Source organism: Arvicola amphibius, chromosome 9, assembly GCF_903992535.2.
Source record: "Arvicola amphibius chromosome 9, mArvAmp1.2, whole genome shotgun sequence".
NCBI lineage: Eukaryota > Metazoa > Chordata > Mammalia > Rodentia > Cricetidae > Arvicola > Arvicola amphibius.
Genome location: NC_052055.2, coordinates 115,112,692 through 115,134,887, shown reverse-complemented (window position 1 = coordinate 115,134,887; position 22,196 = coordinate 115,112,692). Strand labels below are relative to the sequence as shown.

Here is a 22,196-nt window from a genome sequence, read left to right as displayed (position 1 = left end):
CACTCCCCTCCACAAAATCTTTTATCGCTAAGCTTTCTCTACTCTCCAGTCTCAAAAATCTCTTATCGCTAAGACTTCATACTTTGTTTACAAAAAATAAAATCAAAAACAACAACAACAAAAAAAAAAACAGAAAAACTAAGACCATTATTTAAACTTTATCTCAGGATTTTTAAGTTCATTGAGTGTGGTTTTTAAAAAAAAAGCCTGTAAAATCTGTACCAAAATACTTAACTTAATACATGTAACAGAGGCTGGAGAGGTGGCTCAGCAGTTAAGGCTGTTCTTCCAGAGGGCCTGGGTTCAATTCCCAGCTCACAACTGTCTGTAACTCCAGCTCTAGGGGATCTGATACCTTCACACCAATGTACATAAAATAAAGCTAAGTAAACTGAAAAAAAAAAAAGACTCCAATAGAGAGGCTGGAGGCAGTGTGGAAAACATGTAACAAAAAGTATTGGCGGCTCTATCCATAGGTAATCTTAATTTGCTGCAGAATATTACATATATATTATATATGTTATATCTGTAACTTGGATTCAATAAACAAAACTTATTAACAGCATGCTTGAATTATGCTTGTAGTCATGCTAAGCACAAATTAGTTTGTTTAGAGGGACAAGCTTTAGCCTTCTGTATATGTTGTCAAGGTTAAGCGTGAAGCAATGAACTAAAAATCAATTAAAGTTTGTTTCAAATCAGGTATAGTTAATAGATTAGATGGGGGGCCCTCAAACCCCTCAAAGAGAGCTGAACATGGTATTTAAGGTGTTTAATGAAAAAGGTCTTCCCTGGTAGACAAAGCTTCTGGTAGCAGTAGCTGGTGCTATCTCCAAAGAACATGGGCAGCAACAGATGCCACCTTGAGCTTGCTTCAAGTGTGGTGACATGTGCCGCTGGGCAAAGAACTGCTTCATGCCTCGCCCCCACCAGCCTTGCCACACTATGGGATGGATGGCGATCTCTGCCTCGTTAAAGCAGGCCAGTTCAAGTTCCGCCTCCATAGAAAAATTTCTCAGATCTTCTTGTCTGGCTGCCGAGAGCTGATGGTGCTGTCCTGTGTGACAGCCAAAGACTGGTGACCTCTGCCCCCAAGAGAGTCCTCGAGTTCCCCACTGAGGATTACAAGCTGGCTGTCCAGATAGTGGGTAAGTCTGTCACTCTTATTTGGGAGGTCACTTGGTTTATACTTCCAACTCAAGTTTATCCTGCTGGCCTACGTTCACTCTGCCTTTTTTCTCTGCTCTCTCTTAGTCAGAATAAAAACCTAAGTCATACAATGGACTGCTCACCTCAGCAGGGTTTTTTGTTGTTGTTGTTTTTGTTTTTGTTTTTGTTTTGTTTTTTGGTTTTTCAAGAAAGGGTTTCACTGTAGCTATCGAGCCTGTCCTGGAACTAGATCTTGTAGACCAGGCTGGTCTCGAACTCACAGAGATCTGCCTATCTCTGTCTTCCAAAAGTGCTGGGATTAAAGGCATGCGCTACCACTGCCCAGTGGCAGGTTCGTTCTTTCTTTCTTTCTCTCTCTCTCTCTCTCTCTCTCTCTCTCTCTCTCTCTCTCTCTCTCTCTTTCTTTCTTTCTTTCCTGCACCCATTTGCAATGTTCATGTATGAACACTTACAGTTATGATCAGAGGAACGACATGTATACATTTGTGCCTAGACACGTGTCCTCACACTGAAATTCTCCACTCACAGTGGGAACCTGTATGGGGTAGATGTGGACATGGGATACTGAATGCTGAAGACCCAAGGAAGCCTGGGCTCCAGAGCTGGACCTGGCTGACTGAAAGCATCGCAGCTCTACCTAGAAGTCCTTTCTCAGCCCCTCATCCTGATTTCCTAACCCCAAAGCCTACCCCTATGCAGCTCAGCCCAAAAGCTCAGTTGCCAGAAAAGGCTAGGGCGATGAGATTTCTTCCTTTTCTGCATTTGTGCTTCTCTTTGGACTTCTTCTACCAACTGGGACCAACTGATAACCCGCAACAGCCCTGCTCTCTGCCTCCTCACACACAGCCCTGGTCGTTCGCTGTTCCGTCTTCAGCCAGTACAGACCTAAGGTATGAGGAGGGAGACGCTGGTGAGGACAAGGGCACACTCAACATTCATACTGGCACTTCCTGGCCTCCCTGTCCTGCCTAAGAGGCTTAGGTTACTAACAATGGCGGAGAGCCAGCTAGGCCGGTTCACTCAAGCTTCGGAGCCACTGAGAAGAGTCCTAGATGGTTCTCCTCAGTCAGCCAGAAGGACCTCTAATTGATGAGCTTGTGAAAAGAGGGTGGAAGCAATTTGCACATATTCCTGCCTCTGTATGAAGGAGAAGAAGAAGGAGGGTAATGGAAGAGTCCAATGGATCAACTGAAGTAATCTTTTTCTTTTCTTTGTTCTTCTTTGCTTTTGTTTGTTTGTTGTTTTGTTTGAGACGGGGCTTCTCTAAGTAGCCCCTGGCTGTCCTGGAACTCACTCTATAGACCAGGTTGGCCTTGAACTCAAGAGATTTCTGCCTCCTGAGTCTGGGATTAAAGGTAAACACCAGTTCAAGAGACAGCTATTATTTCACACCATTTGGCTTGGTTGAGATCGTCATCAGTCAGTTTTACAAAGCGTGAGTGTCACAGTTGAGTGGACCTGGACTTAGACCCACTTCTGCCGCTTGTTTTGCTGTGTAACCTAGGGCAAGAATTTAACCTCTCTGCGATTGTTAATTGCGTGTGAAACAAGGCTGTTGAACAAGGCTGTTGAAGTTCTAACACCCTTTTCCCCAAATCACAGCCCCAGAGATGCTCAAGAGGCCCTCGGGGCCCTGTCAGAACCACTCATGGCTCCCTGCCCATCCCAAGCTGTCATCATGGTCCATCACCGTGAGAAAGCAGCATGTCCTTAGGCAGGGACCCATGGGCCAAGGCTGGGGCAAGGGACAGTGTCTCATAGGTTTCTTTGTTGGAAGGAAGGGAAGGCAGTTCTGCCCCAGCCCAGATCTGTTTCTGGGACCTCGATAGCCTCTTGGCTATGGTGGGAGTTGATGGCCCCCGGCTCTGAGGTGACTTACAGACAGGTCTTCTCGAAGCATAGGAGGAAGGCCCTAGGTATTCTTATTTTCAGGACATTTAGGTATTCTCATTTAGGACAGGAGGGGCTAAAGACCCTAAAGGCATGATCAAACAGCCCCCACCTTCCACGGTGCCTGTGAGGAATGGTCATGTCTCCCATAGGAAATATAAGTTTGTCACCCCATGCTACCCCACTCTACCCTAACACACAGGCATTTGGATTCTGGTGTTACCTGGGCAGCCTGTCCCCTTGGAGAATAGGAGCCTGGAAAATCCCCAGGATGAGCAATGTAGCTTTTGTCTGTCTGTCCATATACACATTCTCTCACACAAAATCACATGAGCCCACGTGTGTGCATCAGGCCTGGCTAGGAAATCGAGAAAAGAACTCAGACATCATTCTTCGTGGGCAAATTTAAAACACGAGTGTGGCTCATTTTATTTTATCTCAGGAAAAAAAAAAGAACACAAACAAAAACAAAGAAATCAGTCCCTCCAGGAGGAAAGGCAGTAGACAGGGCCTCTGATGGGGCAGCTCTGAGCTTCCAAGGCTCAGGTCCATGGCTTGACCGCTCTAACCTCTCTCGTGGGACCTGAGAGCCCACACTCTGGCACCATTCGCTTTGCAGTTCCTGTCTACAAGCCCAGCTTTGCTGCCCCGAGATGGCCCTATGACTAAGTGCATGGCAGCTTGTGGCAGTCCAAGAGGATTGCCTGTGACTCCTTGGGATACGGGCAGGATTGAGGACAGATCCAGCAGCTGGAGAGGGGACGTCAATAAAATAGGGTTTCCTCACATTTTCATCTTCTGGAAAAAAAAAAGTAGTCAAGTGCCAAATTCCAGGCCAGCAGCTCCCTGAGCCCGAGACGGTCTGGGGAGGGTAGTGTACTATGGTGGGAGGCCTGAAGCAGCCATACCCCAGCATCAGGCCAGGCCAGTCCTCCAGGCCACAGCTGCTCTACAGAGACAAGATAGAACTTTCTGATACTTCTGGAGTGGGGGAACTGGGCCCCGCCTTCGAAGATGCTGATGTTGCTCTAACTTGGGCCTAACACAGGGCCCCACGGCACGAGGCATCTGCTTCCTCCACCCCAGGCCTTTCTTACTGGGCTTCATGCTGCTCCAGCTCGATGCTCCCTCTTCTTAGTCCAAAGTGGGAACCAGATGCCCAGTGTGTTTCCTGGCATGGTCTTCCTTGTCTTCTCTCAGTGAGATTGGTCCAGCCAACCAAAAAGATAAAGATGTCTTTCCTTCAGGAAGGGGCAAACTCTGTGGACCACGAGGACGTTCCAACTCGGCCCTCGGCCAGTTGCTCCCCTAGGCCAGGATGCTCTGGGCCGCCTTCCTGGTGCTCCACATCCCCGGGAGACCCTTGGGAACTCCCTCCGCTCACCAGCCCCAGGGTGTAGCCATTGGGCCGCCGTCCAGAATGGGGGGCACTGCCATTGGCCCACACCCCCAGGGGGTGGCCATTGAGGCGGAGGCTGACCTGCTCTCCCTCAGTGCCGTGAGACGCCAAGGCCCAGGCACTAGAACCCCCGGCCTTAAAGGGTTCCTGCCGCCTCAGGACGTGGGTGCGGATGATCTTCCGGAAGGTCTGGCGGAACTCACGGATCCTGTAGGCGTAGATGAAGGGGTTGACGACTGAATTGCTGTGGGAGAGGATGATGGCCAGGTACATGAGCCACGGAGGGGCGTGCTGGCACGAGCGGCAGAAGAAAGTGAAGCAGTTGATGATGTGGAGTGGCAGCCAGCAGAGGGCAAAGAGCCCCACGATGATGGCGAGGGACTTGGCAGCATGGACCTCCTTCTGTAGCGTGGACCGGGTCCGCTCCCCCGGCAGGGGTTGGCTTTCCATCTGCTTCAGCTGTCTCCGGGCTGCCAGAAAAATCCGCAAGTAGATGCCCAGCATGAGCAGCAGGGGCAGTAAGACGAAAGCGAAGAAGTTGTAGTATACCATGTAGTTCATGGGCACCACGTCCTCGAACAGACAGGCCACCTGGCCCTCGCCGCAGGCCTGTGTGTAGTTCTGGCCTTCCTTGGCCTGACCGCAGCTGTTCCAGCCCAGCATGGGGGTCAGGCCGATGGCGAACGACAGCACCCAACAAATCGCAATGATGCCCTTTGCCCTCATGCCTGTCACCAAGCCATTGTACCTGGGGAGAGAGGACCGGCATTAGAGGCCTGACGAACAAAGGTCTAGTGGGGCCGCAAGCTCAGAAGCCCACAGAAGCCCCAATGGTTCCTGTCTCTTTCGCTTATAGGGTCTTGACTGAGCACTTCCTCCTCTTAGCCTCAGTAGTATCTCTTGCAGGTGAGGTGCTGGGCTCGTCCTTATCATAGCTGTAGGGATGTGATGGGAAGTGGACATCCAGGACATGGACGCGATCCCACAAATGTCCAGGTGTTATTAGTCTTAGGTGTGAGATTCAACTGGAGTTTGGTTTGAGAGAAATAGGTGATCTTAGGGGGACAAGTGCCCACTTCTATTTGGTTAATCGTGGTTCCTTCGATAACATGATTTCCTTTAGAGAAGGACTAGTTCTGTCCAGGGTGGGGACAGAACGAGCAAGATCAGACCTGTAGATGGTCAGAACCACTTATACTCCATACTTGTTCTTCCCCATCGGACTTGAATCTCCACCGGCCTCAAGAAAAGGCTGTCCAGGTCATGGAGGAGGAGCAGAAGTCCCAGACCAAATGAGAAATCATCCCTCCCACCCCCGCCCTCCAAATCTACCCACAATCCTCTCGGTTGGCATTTTCCTGGCACTCTTAATAATCAAGAGGTACTGAATGGGGTGTGAAATAAGGAAGTAAATGGAAATATTCTTGTGCTGATTACCAGCTCCGGGGTGGGGGTGGGGGGCAGGGCTTGATTTGTCAACCAGAAAGTAGACTCCACTCCATTGGAAATACGTCATTATTTTAGAGAAAGAAGGGAGGCACTCTGTGCCTCAGGGTGGATCAGAGCCATTCAGCTGCTGTTCAGTAAGAATCTCTGACTGATAAAAAGAAGCTTTGGTAGCATCTAAGGGATAAATCTAATGGTTTCAATTCTGGCCCAAACAAGACCATCTTGCCCACTTGCTGTGGTGCCCAGTGGAACTTTCATTCTTCAGATGCAGGCTAGACATCTTGGAGAAGTTTCCTGCCTCATCTGAGGCCAGGAGCCCACTTAGAGTAGGATTCTCCTGCATTTATCTCTATACTGCCAGCCGGTGGACAGGTAACAAGGAAAACACATACACTTACTGAGTCCAGACTGAAAGCAGCTACAGAAAGGCTTATGGGTGGCAGACACAGGTACCTACTGGTATAAGACATAGGAGGAAAGCTGGTATGTGGTTGCCCTATCTTCATCACGATGCAACATGTATGCCCAGAGTTAAAGAACTTACCTCACATGTGTGAGGCCTTAAGTTCAAGTATCATAAAAAAAAGGAGGGAAGGAGGAAAGAGAGAGAAAGAAGGGAAGAAAGAAAATGTATACCCAGTGTTGCTAGATCTTGAGAAGGACCAGAGTGGTTTTTTTTTTTTTTTTGAGGCAAAAATATCTCCCATTTTAAATGTTGCTGATAGATAGATAGAGCCGGGCAGTGGTGGCGCACGCCTTTAATCCCAGCACTCAGGAGGCAGAGGCAGGCGGATCTCTGAGTTCGAGGCCAGCCTGGTCTACAAGAGCTAGTTCTAGGACAGGCTCCAAAGCCACAGAGAAACCCTGTCTCGAAAAACCAAAAAAAAAAAAGATAGATAGATGATATAGATAGATAGATATAGATAGATGATATAGATAGATGATAGATAGATAGATAGATAGATAGATAGATGATAGATAGATAGATAGATGATAGATAGATAGATGATAGATAGATAGATAGATAGATAGATAGATGATAGATAGATAGGTAGATGATAGATAGATAGATAGATAGATAGATAGATAGATAGATAGATAGATGGATGATAGATAGATAGACCCTAGTAGTTGCTTACCACTTATCTAATCTGTTCCTCTGTTTTAGGGGAAACTGAAACTGAGACCCAAAGAGACACAGGGACTTCCTGTGAACAGGCCCTGGGGCAACTGAAGCCTGCATTAATTTCTCAGGATCTTTTACAGTCTCTTCTGCCATGGTGCCGGGGATCAAATCCAAGGCCCTGCATATGAGAGGCAAGAGTCCTCCCTCTAAGCTATCACTCCAGCCCTGTCAATTCAGAACCCAGACAGTAACTGTCAGGCATGTTCTCAGGAGCTTCACAGGCCCGCCGAGTGGGGCCCCTGGTCACCTGCAACAGGGCCTCTGCAGGAGGGTCCCAGACTAACTCTGCCCACCAAGCATCACAGACTAAGCACTGTGCGTGTGCCTATCTGCAGGCTCAAACACGAAGTCCTAGGGCCCCTGCCCCCTCTAATACTTCCTCTGTGCCAGGCACCCCTCAACAGTGCTTTACATGATCCTCGCGGGAGGGGAAGCTATGTGACTGTTCACGTCTTTCCTGGGACAAGCACACCCTTCCTGGGTCCTAGTACTGGTGCATTCCTGTAAGCAAGGAACGTTGCGTTGCTTCTTCTCTCTGGGCCTCAATTTCCTCCTTTATAAACTGAAACTAAGAATTCTAGATGTATCACCACTGCTCCGTAAGGGCAAGATGCTGAATTTAGTGGCTGGAAACCCCAGGGAGCCACTCTGTGGCTCAGGGTGGACCAGAGCTATTAGGCCGCTTTTCAGAGAAACGGCTCAGGGTGGCTCAGGGTGGATCAGTTATTCAGCTGCTGTTCAGAGAAATGGGCTGCATGGGAGACTGTTGAGTTTCTAGGAATGGGGTAGGGTCTCCCACCTCGGTGACTTTCAAACTGTTCTCAGAACAGGCCTTCTTGCCCCTGTCCAGGGAGTTAGAAAGGCAGTAGTCTTGAGGAAGAGATCCAACTAAGTAAGTAGCTTTGAGTAACAATGTTGTTGGAGACAACGGCCAGGGCTGATAGCTTCTGGGAATACACCATGGAAATCCCTGGTTTGTCCAGTTTACTTTTACAGGCAGGGAACCCACAAGGGGAAGTCTTCCCCTGCATTCTAGAAAAAAAGCCCCTATGGGGACAGAACCCAATATGTAAGATGTACTTTCCTATATTGGCAATGTACTGACGGTCTTGGAGATATTTGGTTATATGACCTTTGGTCTTCTTGAATGTTTAAGTGCATGCAAACATTATTACACACACACAACACACACACACACACACACACACACACATACACACACACCCCCAAATAGGACCCCATGCTCATATTTCCAGCACTTGGAAACAGAGGCAGGAGAATCAAGAATTCAAGGTCATAGGGCTAAAGTCTGAGGTCTAGAACAGCATCAGGACCCAAATGGAATCATGAACAGACCATAGCTGTCTCAGGGGCACATCCTGGCCTGTATCTGTGACTAACACAGTCTCATCCAGGCTTTCTGGATAAATGCATCCTGTGCAGCCATAATGATATCCAGGCTGTCTAGCATGACGTGGAGTCCTTCTAGGGACCCTCAGAGATATAGGGTGTGGGTGCCAGTCTCCAGCAACCCTATTTTCAAGTGGCCTCTGCATCCCTATATCCTCCAACTTGTAGAAGTTGCCCCCCCCCCCGGGAATCTTCATTACCCATCCTGGGGACTCACCCCATGGCTCCAGAACATACCCACAATTCCAGGTGGAATTTCCATGTGTATTTGCCACACTGGAGAGAAGGTGGAATTTTCTAAGCCACCCAAGGGGCAACAACCTAAGAATTGAAGGGCATCTTGCCCAAAGAAGAAACTCAAATCCCTCCATAGGCAGAAACCAGCCTTAAATCAGCCGCACACCACACCTGCCTCGCTTACTCCTTCCTTGGGGACCTTTGGCAAGGTTTTACCCTCTGGACACCCCTCCCTCCACTTCATCTATCAAGACCATGCACATCCTGTAACACTAATATGGCAAGACTTCCTTCAGGGCACACTGCCTCCCAGTTCTGCACCCTCACCAGCATGGAGGGAAGAATGGAGTCAGGGCGTCACAATATGTTAAGCAACTAGCATTCTACCACTGAACAATGAGCCAAGCCAGCAGGGACTTACGGCCAAATGGAAAGCCTTTTTCTTTATTTCCCTTTTGTGGCACTAGCGATACAGCGTAAGGCCTTAGGCGTGCTACATAAACACTCTCCCACTGTGCATATGCCTGGCCCTCGTGCCCTTTTGGAAATAGAGAAGTGTATTTTATAGGACTTCAGGTCTTGCACCAACTGATTTTCCTGTGTGTGCCTTTGGCCCATTCTTTGGGTCTGCGAGCGCCAGAGGCCAATGTGAGACTTGCAGACAGTGGTGTGAAGGGGCCCCTAGGAGAGGAGCCTGGTCTCTTACACCTCGCTTTCCAGTCTTTTACAGGCACAGAAACTTCATCTCTGCCACCGACCCATTTTCTTATCACCCAAGACACCCTGCCTTAATTGAAAGGGTCCCTACACTCAGGAAGGAGGGAACTGATCACTCTAATTCCTGGTGCCCGGTGCAAGCTTGGGTACCATCAAAGGCCAGAGCCTGTGGACCTTGCCAATATGACAAGAAGTACCATAGAAGAGGTTGAATTCCTGGCTGTGAAGGGAAGAAAATGAGAGTCCAAGCTAGAGAACACCTCCAGAGCTAGCCAAGGGTGCCTAGCCCCCTCCAGATCCCCCTTGCGCCTGTCCCCTGGTCCTCTCCAGATCCCCCTTGTGCCTGTCCCCTGGTCCCCGGTCCCCTCCAGATCCTTCTCATGCCTGGTGCCCTGGTCCCCTCCAGATCTGCCTCGTGCCTGATCCCCTGGTCCCTTCTAGAAACCCTGCATGCCTGGTCCCTGTTCCCTATCTAGAACCCCCCATACCTAGTCCTCTGGTGTCCTCTATGCCCCTATCATTCCCGGCTTGTTCTCAGATACCTTGCTTTACAGATACCTCCACAGTCTCAATAACCAGAAACTTCAAGGGATAGACAAGTAAAGGGGCTCAATAGCCAGGAACACAGTGGCAGGCTCTAGAGTCTATCCAGGTTGGGAGACACAGAGATGTCCTTTCGTGGCTCTGGTCTCCCACAAGGGTCATGTCATCTGCTCTGGTTGAAAAGCTGGACCAGGATGCTCAAAGGATATACTGTACTAACACTCCACGGCAGCTGTAAAACTCGGCTCCTGGCCGAGACCAGACTGTCCTTTTAGAAGCCCCACTCAGAGCTCAGATGACCCGAGGTCCAAGCGAAACTGAGGTCAGGAGGTCCTGCGGGGTCAGGGATGCAACAGCAGAGGGGATAGGCTGTTGGCTCCAAGCCTCCATCTCACAGAAGAGCTGCATCCTTCCCCCGTTACCCCGCCCAGCCTAGTCGCTCCTACCCATTTACTAAAGCCGCAGACCTTACTTTACAAGCTCAGAGGGACAACACAGAAATGTGTCTTCTTGTTACACCTGAGAAAACAGGCCCAGCATAGAGCGGCTAGCATCCTACAGGACACACACCTCATCCCATCCCATTTCAGGGATTCAGTCCTCTTGATACTGAGAAGACAAAGACAGAGAGAGGCCAAGGAAAGGAGAGCTGGCTGAAGCCTTTAAACTGAGACTAGCCGGCCTCATCTTTCCTACTACGCCTCTCCTCGGAGTTGGAAAAAAGAACGTTAGCTACTGCTCCTCTTGGGGACCTACTACTGCATGGCTGAGCCTGACTCCCGGGGCAAATGCCACTGACCACTGGAGACTCTCAGGGTAGAGGGTAGATGCCACTGACCCCCCGGGACCCACGCATAGATTCCCCCTGGACCTCTATGTTCTAGTTTGTCACTGCAGGAAACCTAGACCTTGGTCTACTTAAGAAGTATGGGGTGGAGGCCAATTGGGCAGACTGTCCCCACAGGCGACCTTTAACTCCCATCCCTTCGTAGAGCTAGCTGGAAGTCCTTCCCCCTTCGTTTTTGCTATTTCTTTTTCTTTTTCCCAGATACAAGTCTGTGTGCTTGCTACCATGCCTGGCTGAGTCCCTTTGGACGAAGTCTTAAGGCAACACAAGGCACAGGCTCCATCCTTTTGAGTAACCTAGTGTGGGTGTTCACTTCTCCCTCAGGGCTCAGCATATAGCAACAGCAGTGTGATGGACTGTCCAGGACACCACCGAGTCACTCGGGGCGGGCCCCCGAAGCCTGGTGTCACCGTGATGGCGGTTACACTTCTCCAGGCTCTGCTACCCACTCCTTGGATGGCTGCGAGAGAGGCAGCCCCCTTCTCAGAGCCTCTTTTTCCATTCAGAAGATGAAGGGAAGGAAATGACCTCTAAAGGCCCTCTTGCCTCTGACCCTAAATTTTCATCGTTCACCAAGCCTGGTCCTTATCGCTGGCTGCCCTCAGCCCACAGTAAAGTTACTGGTGCTTCCTTTGTGGGTGGGAACTCCACTGGAGTAGGAAAAACTCACTCTGGGGGCTACACATTGTAATCTCTCTTTATGGACTCCTTCCTCAGGGCCTGCGGCCACCCTGGCTACAGGACTGAGCTCTGGCAGGAAGAACAGAGGTACAGTCCCTGGGAGAGCCTGGGTTATCTACAGAGTGGCTGGGAAGAGGCCTCTGGGAAAGATCTTTATTACACAACACTTGGCTGAAGTCACGTCACAACAGAATCACCAGAAAACCCCCTCTGCACAGTCAGCCCCTAAAGCAGGCAGAGTCCTCTCAGCCTTAAGAGCAATGTGATTTGCATAGAAGTCCAAATGACTCACTGTGGCATTTGGCCAAGTCACTTCCCCTCTCTGGGTCACTCTTCTGAAGCACACACTGGGGGGAAGGCTGGTGGTGACAGAGGCGGGTTCCTAGCTAAGGCTCTGTGGTTTCCCATGGTTCCCCACCCACCTCAGATCATGCTTAGAGGTATGAAGACTAGCTCCCACACAGCAGCATGCGGTATCAGAGCCAGGCCACCCTCATCTGACAGGAGCCATACATGGCTGCCTGTAGACAGCCTCAGCATGGGACCTGAGGAGATGCCAGGGTCCCCTGTACCTATAGGGATAAGCCGGACAGGTATGGCCACCTCCAGTTCTATCAAGAACCAGACCAAGACCCAGCGGCCTGACCTTTGTGCCCACGGATTTGCAAGCCCTGGCTCACCGGAGAGGAATGCGGATGGCGATGTAGCGGTCAATGGCAATGGCCAAGAGGCTGAAGATGGAGCTCTGAGTGAGGACCAGGACGAAGCAGGCAAAGAAGAGGCAGCCGTGGCAGGCGGCACAGAAGCCGGTGCTGATGGTGATGGCGAAGGGGATGGCGAGCACACCCACTGCAATGTCAGCCGCCGCCAGTGACACCACAAAGTAGTTGGTGACATTCTGTAGGTTGCTGTTGATCCACACGGCCCAGCACACAAGTACGTTGCCCAGGACGGCCAGCACAGCAATGGCCAGCTCCACCGTGATGTACACCGAGGAGACCATGGTGGGAGCAGCCACACTTGGGCAGGCTCAGCAAAGATGCGGGTCTGGGCCCAGCTCTCGGTCCATAGCTGCAGCCCAGCCGACCACCGACTCAAGTCTCGCAGCCCTTTCCTCACAAGAGCCACGAGTGTCCCAGAGAGAGTTTGCCGGCAGGCTTCTCACAGAGGACTCCGCGTCCCCTAAAATCATGACTACGCCAAGGGATTCTGGCAGGGCTCTGCTCGACTTTAGGCTTCCGAGGTACCTGCAAAGAGAGATTACTAGTGAGCGGCTGAGCCACCCCGGCCACTCCAGATTCTGCTGGTGGTCTACCTGAGGAACGACTCCCATCTTGCCCTATCTGTGGCCATCAGTCAGGACACAGGCCTGAAGAGCTCAATGGTTCCAAAGAATTCTGGTCAAGATCTTCACCCAACCCTTCTCAGGGGAGCAGGTCCTTCCCCAGTCTCTTCAGGATGGACACGGGAAGGATAACAGGCAGAACGAGGACTCTCTACCCAACAAGCCACCTTACTCACTTCGGGTACCGCATTACCACGGTCCCAGCCTAGACTAGCAGCTGAAGACCTCTGATTCTATGGAAGCAAGTTAAAGTCAAGGCAAAATAATGCTTCTATTGGCTCCTCTTTTCTGTAGCTTTTCGGATCTTCTGTGGTAGCCTGTCCTGTTCCTCTGGGTCCCTGCACCCATGATCAGTTCTCATGAGACCTTCCCTCCAGCAAAACTCTCTCCCTACCAGGTTTCCCAAATCCCATCTACCTTCTCACACTGGGCTAGCCTCCCAGCCCAGCTCATTTTGCTCCATCCCCACAATGAGGGCACCACTGTCACTCAGGTCACTTCTTCAGACACTCCTGGAAGCTCCTTAGGACCTGGGGCCTTATGTCCTAAGCTTTCTTACCCTCACAGGCGGCAAAGCAGGATCCAAGCGAAGGCCGCCACTCCGAGTGCTCCTGCCAGCAGGCTGCGCACCCGGGCAGGGCAGGCACTGTGGCTGCTTCCCTTCTCTGAGGGATCCGCCTCCGCTCTCCTCCCACGCCTCTTCCCACCTGTCCCTGTGCCTAGGTTGCTGCTGGGATTGCGGCTTTAGGAAAACAGGCGCCCTGTGAGGACCCACTGGAGGACTGTGGGCAGGAATGCTCTTTTTTTTTCCTCTGGGTCTCAGTTTCTCCACTCAGAGTGTAACACCTTTGGGTCCCAGATGACAACCATGGGCTTCATTTCCGTGCTTATCCATAACCACTTGAGAAAAGAATAACAGATTTGGAAAGACTACCCCGGAGACCCAACGTCAGATCACAGGAATAGCTGAGACCCCCTAGAAACTGGAAGTCCTGCTCCCTCTGTAGCAAGTCCCAGTCAAGCCCAAACTCCTGCCCTACTCCCTGAGCTTGAAAACTCAGTGTAAACAGGACTCTTCCAATAGCCTGCTATCCCCCAGGCAAGAACCAAGAGATCCCTCTGCTCCCAATCCATCCTCTTCACTTCTGAACCTTCATGGGACCCCAGGTTGTGCCTGCATGGAAATACATCTTCCCTACTTCTCCCCGCCAGGATCAAGGGTGAGTGGAACTCCAGGTCTTGGGAGAAGGGTCTTCTCCACTTGAATCTGGCTAAGAGGTAAGATGGGGCTGCAATAAATAAACCCCAAGCTCCCTATTGTGATGTTGCCAGCGCTTCAGTCTGGAGCCAGGGGAGACACGGCTGCAGCTGTGCTGGTGCGAAAGCCCTTCTGCCCAGCAAGGAAGCTGGATACGGAAGGCCAAAGGTTTGCAGAAGCCGACAGTATTACCATTTTCTACCTCAGAGGGCACCACGGCTCCTAAGGTAAGGCAGAGACAGCTATAGCTAAGCCCTTATGAATCCCAACTTTGCACAAGCATTGGCCAACTAGTTGTTCTTAATGCATCTCCCCAGCAGAATGGCTAGAGCCAGGATATGTGCCGCCTCTGGGTCCATGTCCCTCTCTGCACATGACTTACAGTTTACAGAAGCAGCATCAGGGGTCCACAGCAAGCCCAGAACCAGCAGCTCCTACCTTGGGCTCTAGCTTTCAACGTGTGGGGCTGCAGAGTAGCCCTCTGTCAGCTCAACCAGGCTCAACCAGGCTTCAACCAGGGCCCAGCCAGCCCCAGTGAGCCCCTAGAGAGTTACAGCCTTCCACGAATCCTGACTCCCAACTGGTATCTCTCTGGGGCGGGGGGGGGGGGGGTAACCACATATCCCTTGGGCCCTCACTCTAGTGGAATTTGCGTTGATGGGCACTTGAAGCTGTCTGGAATTAGACCATCCCCATGGCTAGAAAGCCGGCCTAGGCCACTAAACATCCTCCATCTCAGCGTCCCCCAGTGGGAAGAGCGTGGAACATAACACATTTCTGTCAAGGTTGAGCCAGCTCCTTCCCTGAGCAAGATGCCCTGCGATGGCCACACCTCCAGTGGCTGACCACCAGTGACTGCGCTAACTCCATCGCTTCCAGAACCTTGGCTTGGAAAGTGCCTAACTCGGGCCTGTATTAGCTGAGGTTCTCCCAGCAGCCTCGATACCTGACCAAGTAGTCCCAGTTCTCAAGGATCCCCGCGTTGGCTAAATTTTTTTCTGGACACAGGGACCATCCCCTGACTGCCCTGAGGCCACCCTGCTGCGCTCCAGTCTCAACACATGCTGGCCCTCCTGCCAGGCCTGCCTTGCACGGGCTGAGACACGCCAAAGGTTCCTGTCCCAGGGCCCTTTCCTCTGCTCTTCCTTCAGCATTCCTGCAGCCTGCCTCAGCTATCGTAGCTCATCCCAGGGGAAGCTCCTCTGATCCCAGGGCCACCTGGGCAGCTGCCAAACCAGAATCTTTCTTTTCATTTATGCTTTCTCCAGCCCCAAGTCCAGCAGATCAGCGGAGCCAGAGGCATTCTCAGGACAGACAGGAGGGAGGAGCCCTGCAGGGGAAGGCTGAGACTGTCTAGCTTTAGGCAGGCAAAATAGCCCAGGGCCAGGGCACCCTGACTTGTAGCCTTTCTTTGTAGTATGAACGTTTCCCACTGGGCTACTAAAGTAATCACTGACCAGACGGAGCCACACATAGACCGGGCCAAGAGATGTCAGCCACTGATTGCACTGTTAAGTCCCGTGCTCTCCAGGTGGGCTATGGATTACTGAATATCAAGACTACACTGGGCCCCCCCTGAGGGAACTTGTGTGTGCTGCCTGGGAGTTTGGAAAATGCCTGGAAAGCTGTGTTCTGGCTGGCCTGGTGAATTCCATTTTTCAGATGAGAAAGCTGCAGCCCAAACAGGTGAAAAAAGACTCTCCCCTTTATCAGGGACGTTAGAGGGTGGCAGAGTCCCCGGAGAACGCTAAGGGATTGCAGCAGCTGAAAGGTCCTCTCTCCGCGAGAGCAGTGGTTCTTAACCTGTGGGGGGGCGACCCCTTCAACAAACCTTTATCTCTAAAAAATTATCTATATTACGATTCATAACAGGGCAAAATTACAGTTATAAAAGTAGTAAGATGAAAATAATATTATGGTTGGGGGGGGGGGTCACCACAATATGAGGAACTGTATTACAGGGTCACAGAATTAAGAAGGTTGAGAACCACTATTCCAGAGTCATAGGAAGTCTGGGGGCCCCGGGGGAAGGGGCCAGCGCAGAGCTGGGATCTAACAATTTGCCTATCCCTCTCTTTTGTCTCCATCGAATTAATCCTTGAGTCATCTGTTGCTAGCTAAGAGGGGAAATAAATATTAATAATGTTGCATTTCCTTATGATTGTCCTTTGCTGGGGGACAGGGCAGGCAGGGTGTGTAGAAACTGTCCTGTGTAAACCACGGGCACGTGCTACCGGACACGCATCAGTAGACTTGGAGGGACAACCGCCTTAGGTCCCAGCCGTCAGACTCAATGCTGCCTTTTCCGGCCCACTTCCCTCCCATCCTGATCCAGTCAATTTAATTAAAACCACTTAATCCCAACCCGCATATCTCCTGACCCACCCCCAGGCTCTGTGTACACATGCCCAGGTGGCTCCTCGGACCCTGCTGGCTGTGTCTCCGTGCTCCAGACAGTGCTCCACATACTGCTCGGGGGTGCTGCAGCCAAGCACACGGAACAGAGTAGAGCAGGGACTAGCCACTGCAGTGGCACTGGGGCTTCTTCCTGGGCTCTAGAACCCCAGCCCTTACGATTTCATTTTTGATGGTGGAGATGGGTCCACGTGTAGCCCAGGCTGGCCTTAAGCTTGCTATGTAGCCAAGTATAATCTCGAATTCTTGATCCTCCTGCTTCTGATCTCTAAGTGCTGAACATAGGCAGGTTCCACTGTGGCCCAGGCTGCCTCTTTCTCATAGACAATGTTCACCAGTTACCTAACCTTCTGGGCCACGGAGAACCTGAGCCGTCCTGCTGCCACCTTTGCTTTACTGCAGGGGTCTCAAAAGACAAGAGGCCTGGGAATTCTTCAACGACAGCTGCGACCTATGAGATTTCAGATACTTAGAAGCCATGTCCAGGACTCCCACGACCTCAGCTCCCACTTCAGGTGAGCTGGCAAACTAGATTTCAAGATGCCAGGAAGAAACAAGACTATGAAGAAGAAAAGATGCGGTGTTCATCTTTAACCCTAGCACTTGGGAGGCAGAGATAGGCGGGTCTCTGTGACTGAGCTGGCAGCCAGGCCAGTCTACATGCATGACACTCCCTCAAAAAAAAAAAAAAAAGTTCGTGAAAGAGAAAATAAAAGTATCAAACCCACAGGTGAGGATATGGCCTGTGTGGTAATAATTTAGATATTTTACAAAGGAAGGGCCATAAACGAGAATGAGAGCTAAGCAAATTCTCTGGCACACCAGAGCAAATACAAACAAACAGCATAAAATCATGGGCAGGACAAACAGGAATCAAAATAAAGAGCGTGTCATAAAGAGCGTGATAGATTTCGGCCCTGCAGGCAGCTGAGGCCCGAGGCAGTGGTGGTTGGAAGAGAATCCCGAGGAATTTCTACAGGAACCAGAGACAAAGTCTAGACGGAGGAGATTCAACATCTGTCCTTGGGAAGTGGGTGATACATGGAATGGCATCAAGCAAGAGTCACAGCAGGATGTGCTGGTACCTCTTACACCAGAAGCACAGCCCTGTAGTTGCTCAGCAGTATCTGCACTTGCAGGAAGACCCCCCCCCCTGCCCACTGAGCTCCTCCCTAACACACCAATCAACAAGGCAGGTGCGTTCTGAGGCTGCCCAAAGCTGTGTTGTCTGGGCCTCCCTCCCCTTCCTGGGTCCCTCCAGAATTGTGCAGCACCCAAATTCTAATACCTGGTGAAGGCTGGGACCTCAAGAATACAAGCAGGTGACCAGTATGTCCTTCCCCTACCAACCAGGGTGTGTGGCTGCTGTTATGTTCCTGGGGACAGGATGTGGGCAGGAAGGGAAAACCAGCTCTCTGCAGCTGGAGGCTGGGGCACTAGCTTGCCTTTCTAAACAACTTCTCTATCACCAGCCAGGACCCAGGCTACCCTGGTTTAGGCTCAAAGGCTAATGGTCAGATCTCCCTTCTCTCCCACTGAGAGTCCTAGAATGGACCCTGACATGCCCACTTGTCCAGGTACCCAGAAAGACCACAGGTTCCAAGTCCTCACGTCAGGGGCTACTCACCCATTGCAGGCTGCTTCTCCAGATATAGCCCCTCCCGGGATCCAGGCCTTACAGAGGGGCTCAGAGGGCAGCCTGCAGTGGGATCAGCCTGCGGCGGGGTTCATGCCACGTCCATCACAGACTCCCCCCACTTTGCCTTGGCTTCTCCCATGTGCACAGGCTATGGTGAGAGCATCATATGAAAGGCTCAGCCCCTGTGCCTGCCATAAATAGTGGATGGCAGGTACTCTTCCTCCTGAAAAGGGAACAAGGGATCCCTGGGTGGAACCCTGGCAGGGGGCTGGCCTAGACACTAGACATAAGGGGTACAAACCCACTGCTTATCCATATCCCTAGGATATGGGTGTGATGATGCAGCCGTAGAAGATGAAGGGACAGAGTGGGACGCACTGGACCACTCATAGCTCATGGCTTGCAGAGGTCACTGCGAGGTCACATGTAAAGATTCCTCCAGCTAGAGCCTCTGGAAGAGACCTGTCACATAAAGTTAGAGGTATCCCGGGGACACCGCACAGCGCCTGTCATCCTAGTGTCTAATCCCTTGCCAGGCCTAGAGTGAGGGCGGCTGTTCTCCTCTCCCCCAACCCCCTGCTCCATCCCTGCTTAGCACCTGGCAGGATCTCATGGCTTCCAGATCCAGGGCTGGGACCTTCCTCTCTGCACCTCATGCTTCCTTGTTACCCACCGCAGGGTCCAGGCCTTGCTCTGGACATGACCCGCCTCCAGGGTCCCCTTTCTGTACCCCTAATCTTTTCCTCCTATTGGCGGTCCAGTATGGACCTAGGGCAGTTCCTCAAGCACTGTATCACCTCTGCTCCCTCACCATTCCTGAGTTCCCCAGGTCATGATCTACCCTTCTGCGGTCCCCATAGTGTCCCAGGGACCAGAGTCTTCCATGGTAATTGGGGAGAGTCTCTTTTACCAGCTCAGTTACCTGCATGTAGAGCATCCTCACCTGTATGTTCCCATCTCCTCAGCTCCTCCATTGCATTCATGAAAACCCTTCCTACCTGTGCCTGTCTGTCTATCTATCATCTATCATCTATATCTATCTATCTATCTATCTATCTATCTATCTATCTATCTATCTATCTATCTATCTCCATACATCTATTTATCATCTATCTATCTATCTATCTATCTATCTATCTATCTATCTATCTATCTATCTATCTATCTGTCTGTCTATCATCTATCAATATAACTCTATCTATCTCTCTATCTATTATCCACCCATCTATCATCCATCCATCTATCGTCTGTCATCCATCTATCTATTCCCCCCCCTCTCTCTCACTCTCTCTCTCTTTCTCTCTCTCTCTCTCTCCCCCTAGCTTTCTTTCCCTCTACTTTCATATTTCATATGCACACACCAGGCAGGGCCCTGGTTGGGTTGTATCAAAAGGACAGAGATGGTGACCATAACCTCTATGAGGTGCGCTAGCTCAGGAATGGGCAGGTTAGAGGCCAGCGCTGCTGATTTCAGGCAACAAGTGAGTTACCAGGGACTGTGGTTCCCCTTACAGGTCCTGGACTTTGCAGAGCCCGACACCTTGACGCCACATGCTTGCTCCCAAGCTAATGCTTGTCCACACTTCCCTCCGCTCATAGCAATCTGTGCCTCTTCGTCCAGGACTACCCAACCTAAGCACAGAGCTCCCTGACCACAACCCCCACTGCCACCACCCCTTTCCCCTGAACTTATCCCCATACCACAGCCCAAATGAAATTCTTCCTCCCTCTTCCTCCACACCTGTGTGTTCAGCATTACTAAGAACACCACTACTCTACAGTATGGGAAATGGATTCCCAGGGCAGTGGCAAGGCCCCTTAGTTGTTTGCATCTAGGGACAAGATCAAAACCCAGGTTAGGACACCAAATTTTTAGTCCTTCTGCAGGGCCCTGAAGATCAGCCACTGCTTCTTCTGCCTGACCCAAAGTTTGTCTCTTACGACATGTGTGAACTGTACCTTAGTCTAACCTCAAGCCATGAAACAGGGCGATTCGAACAGTCTGGTCAGCTCTGAGAGAGTGCACACTGGCTAGGTTTTGCCCAGAGATGCCAGAACCCGAGAGAACCTGGGAAACGTCAGAATGTAAGGGTCTGAATTTTGAGATCTTGACATCCTAGTCCAGACCCCCATCAGTCTTTAGGAGCCCTCGAGGACCCAAACGAGCAGGGCCTTCCCAACCCCCCTGTTGTTTCCCAAAAGCTCTCCACCGTCATCCTAAAGGTCCCAATACCAAGGACAATGTTGGTTGGGTGTGACACTCGTCTGAAAGGCAACGCGGAGTCTAGGAGTCCAGAGAAAGCTTGGCAGCGGAGGCAGAGCATTTCAGATAGACAGAAAGGTAGGCTCCTTTCTCAGGGAGACCAAGGCTAGGCCTCTGTGGGTGGGTAGGAGAGGGGGTCCAAATCCCTTCCCCGCCATCAGGAGAATACGAGCTCTGCATCCCCCCCCAGTTGTGGGGAGGAGTCCTAGAGACCACCTGCTTCTGTCCCCTGGACCGACTGTGAATCCCTGCTGCTACCTTTGTACGGACTGGCAAATTAGTCTAAAGTTCCTAAAGGCAGAGCCCCTTGCCCATCTTCTGCCAAACCCTTGCGAGTTGCCACCGTTACCCGCCATTATCTGCCCCCCTGCTTCGGTGCAGCCCCAGACGCTCACCCACCCTCTTGTCCTCTGGCCCCTCCAGTGTCCTAAGTCGGGTTCCCGCCACCCCTGTCACAGGATGTCCCCCTCCCCCGGGTTCCAAACTCCCCTGCTCTCGCCGTGCCTTCCTGGCTGTAAGCTGCGTGCCCGCCTGAACCCCTTACCAGGGAGTCTGACCTGCCTACCTCTGCCGGCCTGTCGCCTCGACGTCCGCAGCCTAGCTTTGGCAGGGACGCGCCCTAAGCGACTTGTGAGCTTGCAGGTTCAGGTCCTCCGCGCGGACAAATCGACGGCCGTCGCCGCGCGTCGCCAGCCGTCTAATATCGACTGACTGTTAAGGCACCCCGCTGCCCTGTCTTACTCGAGCCCCTTCCGTGCTAACCTTTTCGTGCTCACCTTCCTGGTCGCTGAGGACCGCCCCGAAGGCACAGCACTATGGGATGTGACCCGCACCAGGGAACCCAGCTGCGGCCACTCCCGAGGCAGCCAGGACAGGCTCGGACCCTGATACCCGCGGACTCTCCTCCCGACAAGCAGGAAGGAAGGGTCCGAGGGAGAGGCGGGAGCTCCAAGGGGCGGGAGGGTCCTAATCCGCTCAGACCTCCTGGTCCTTCGGAATCCGACGGCCACAGTCGCCTAGACGCCGGCCCGCGACACCCCTCCCCCGGATTCCCCAGACCCAGGCCCCCGCTGACCTGCCTCCTGCGCTGGCTCCCACCGTCTCAGTGGCGGCTCGGGCTCCAGCTCCGGCCGCGCCGCTCATGGGCGCACCCTGCAGGCGACTTTGAAACCAGCGCTGCTCCCCGCCCCGCCCCGCCGCAGGGGGAAACCGAGGCCCCGAGGCGGGAATCAGAGGAAATAGCCCTGGGAGGACTAGGGAGTGATGGGTCTGGCAGCAAAGCACCCCTTGCCCCAGTATGGGAGCTTCTGGTCTACGCATCCTGACTGCCTCCTCCAGCGCCACTCCCACCCCCACCGAGTGCCCCCACCCATGAAGCCTTGGCGCCCCACCCCTCTCCGGTGGCTCCTCTACAAGGCATCAGGCTGGCTGCCTGTGCCACTCTGAGGCTCCCGGTTCTGCCTTCTATCGGAGCTAGGTTGCCCTGGTGCTACGTTACCGCGCTACCGCTCCACACCCGACTTTAGACCGGGATCCTTTTCTGTTCTTTCACCCCTGACGCCTACGGGACCGTGACTCCTCCCCACAATCCTCACTACAGAGCAAGAAGGGAGTTGCATCTGCACCACAGACTAAGACTTTAAGAAGTCTGGGCTGGGAATCCTCTCCTCTCACTACCCTGGTTCTGGAGGTTGCTGGACGATGAAGCCTGCCTTGGACGCATGTTTCTGGATGGATTTGTGAGTCT

General features: G+C 52.0%; 1 protein-coding gene across 1 annotated transcript; it reads right to left on the bottom strand.

Annotated features, from left to right (window-relative positions):
- Positions 1 to 3,531: 3,531 nt before the first annotated feature.
- On the bottom strand, positions 3,532 to 21,734 carry Adora2a (adenosine A2a receptor). The gene is made up of 3 exons (XM_038342963.1): positions 21,525 to 21,734; positions 12,210 to 12,776; positions 3,532 to 5,207 (listed from the first exon to the last, which is right to left on the bottom strand). The coding sequence occupies exons 2-3, from the start codon at positions 12,530 to 12,532 to the stop codon at positions 4,304 to 4,306; spliced, it is 1,227 nt and encodes a 408-aa protein (XP_038198891.1). The 5' UTR covers positions 12,533 to 12,776; positions 21,525 to 21,734; the 3' UTR covers positions 3,532 to 4,303.
- Between the last annotated feature and the right edge of the window lie 462 nt (positions 21,735 to 22,196).

Coding starts and splice junctions, on each gene's coding strand:
- Adora2a (XM_038342963.1), bottom strand. CDS start 12,532: ATGGTCTCCTCGGTGTACATCACGGTGGAGCTGGCCATTGCTGTGCTG. Junction 5,208..12,209: donor GCCATCCGCATTCCTCTCCG/GTGAGCCAGGGC, acceptor CTCTCTCCCCAG/GTACAATGGCTTGGTGACAG.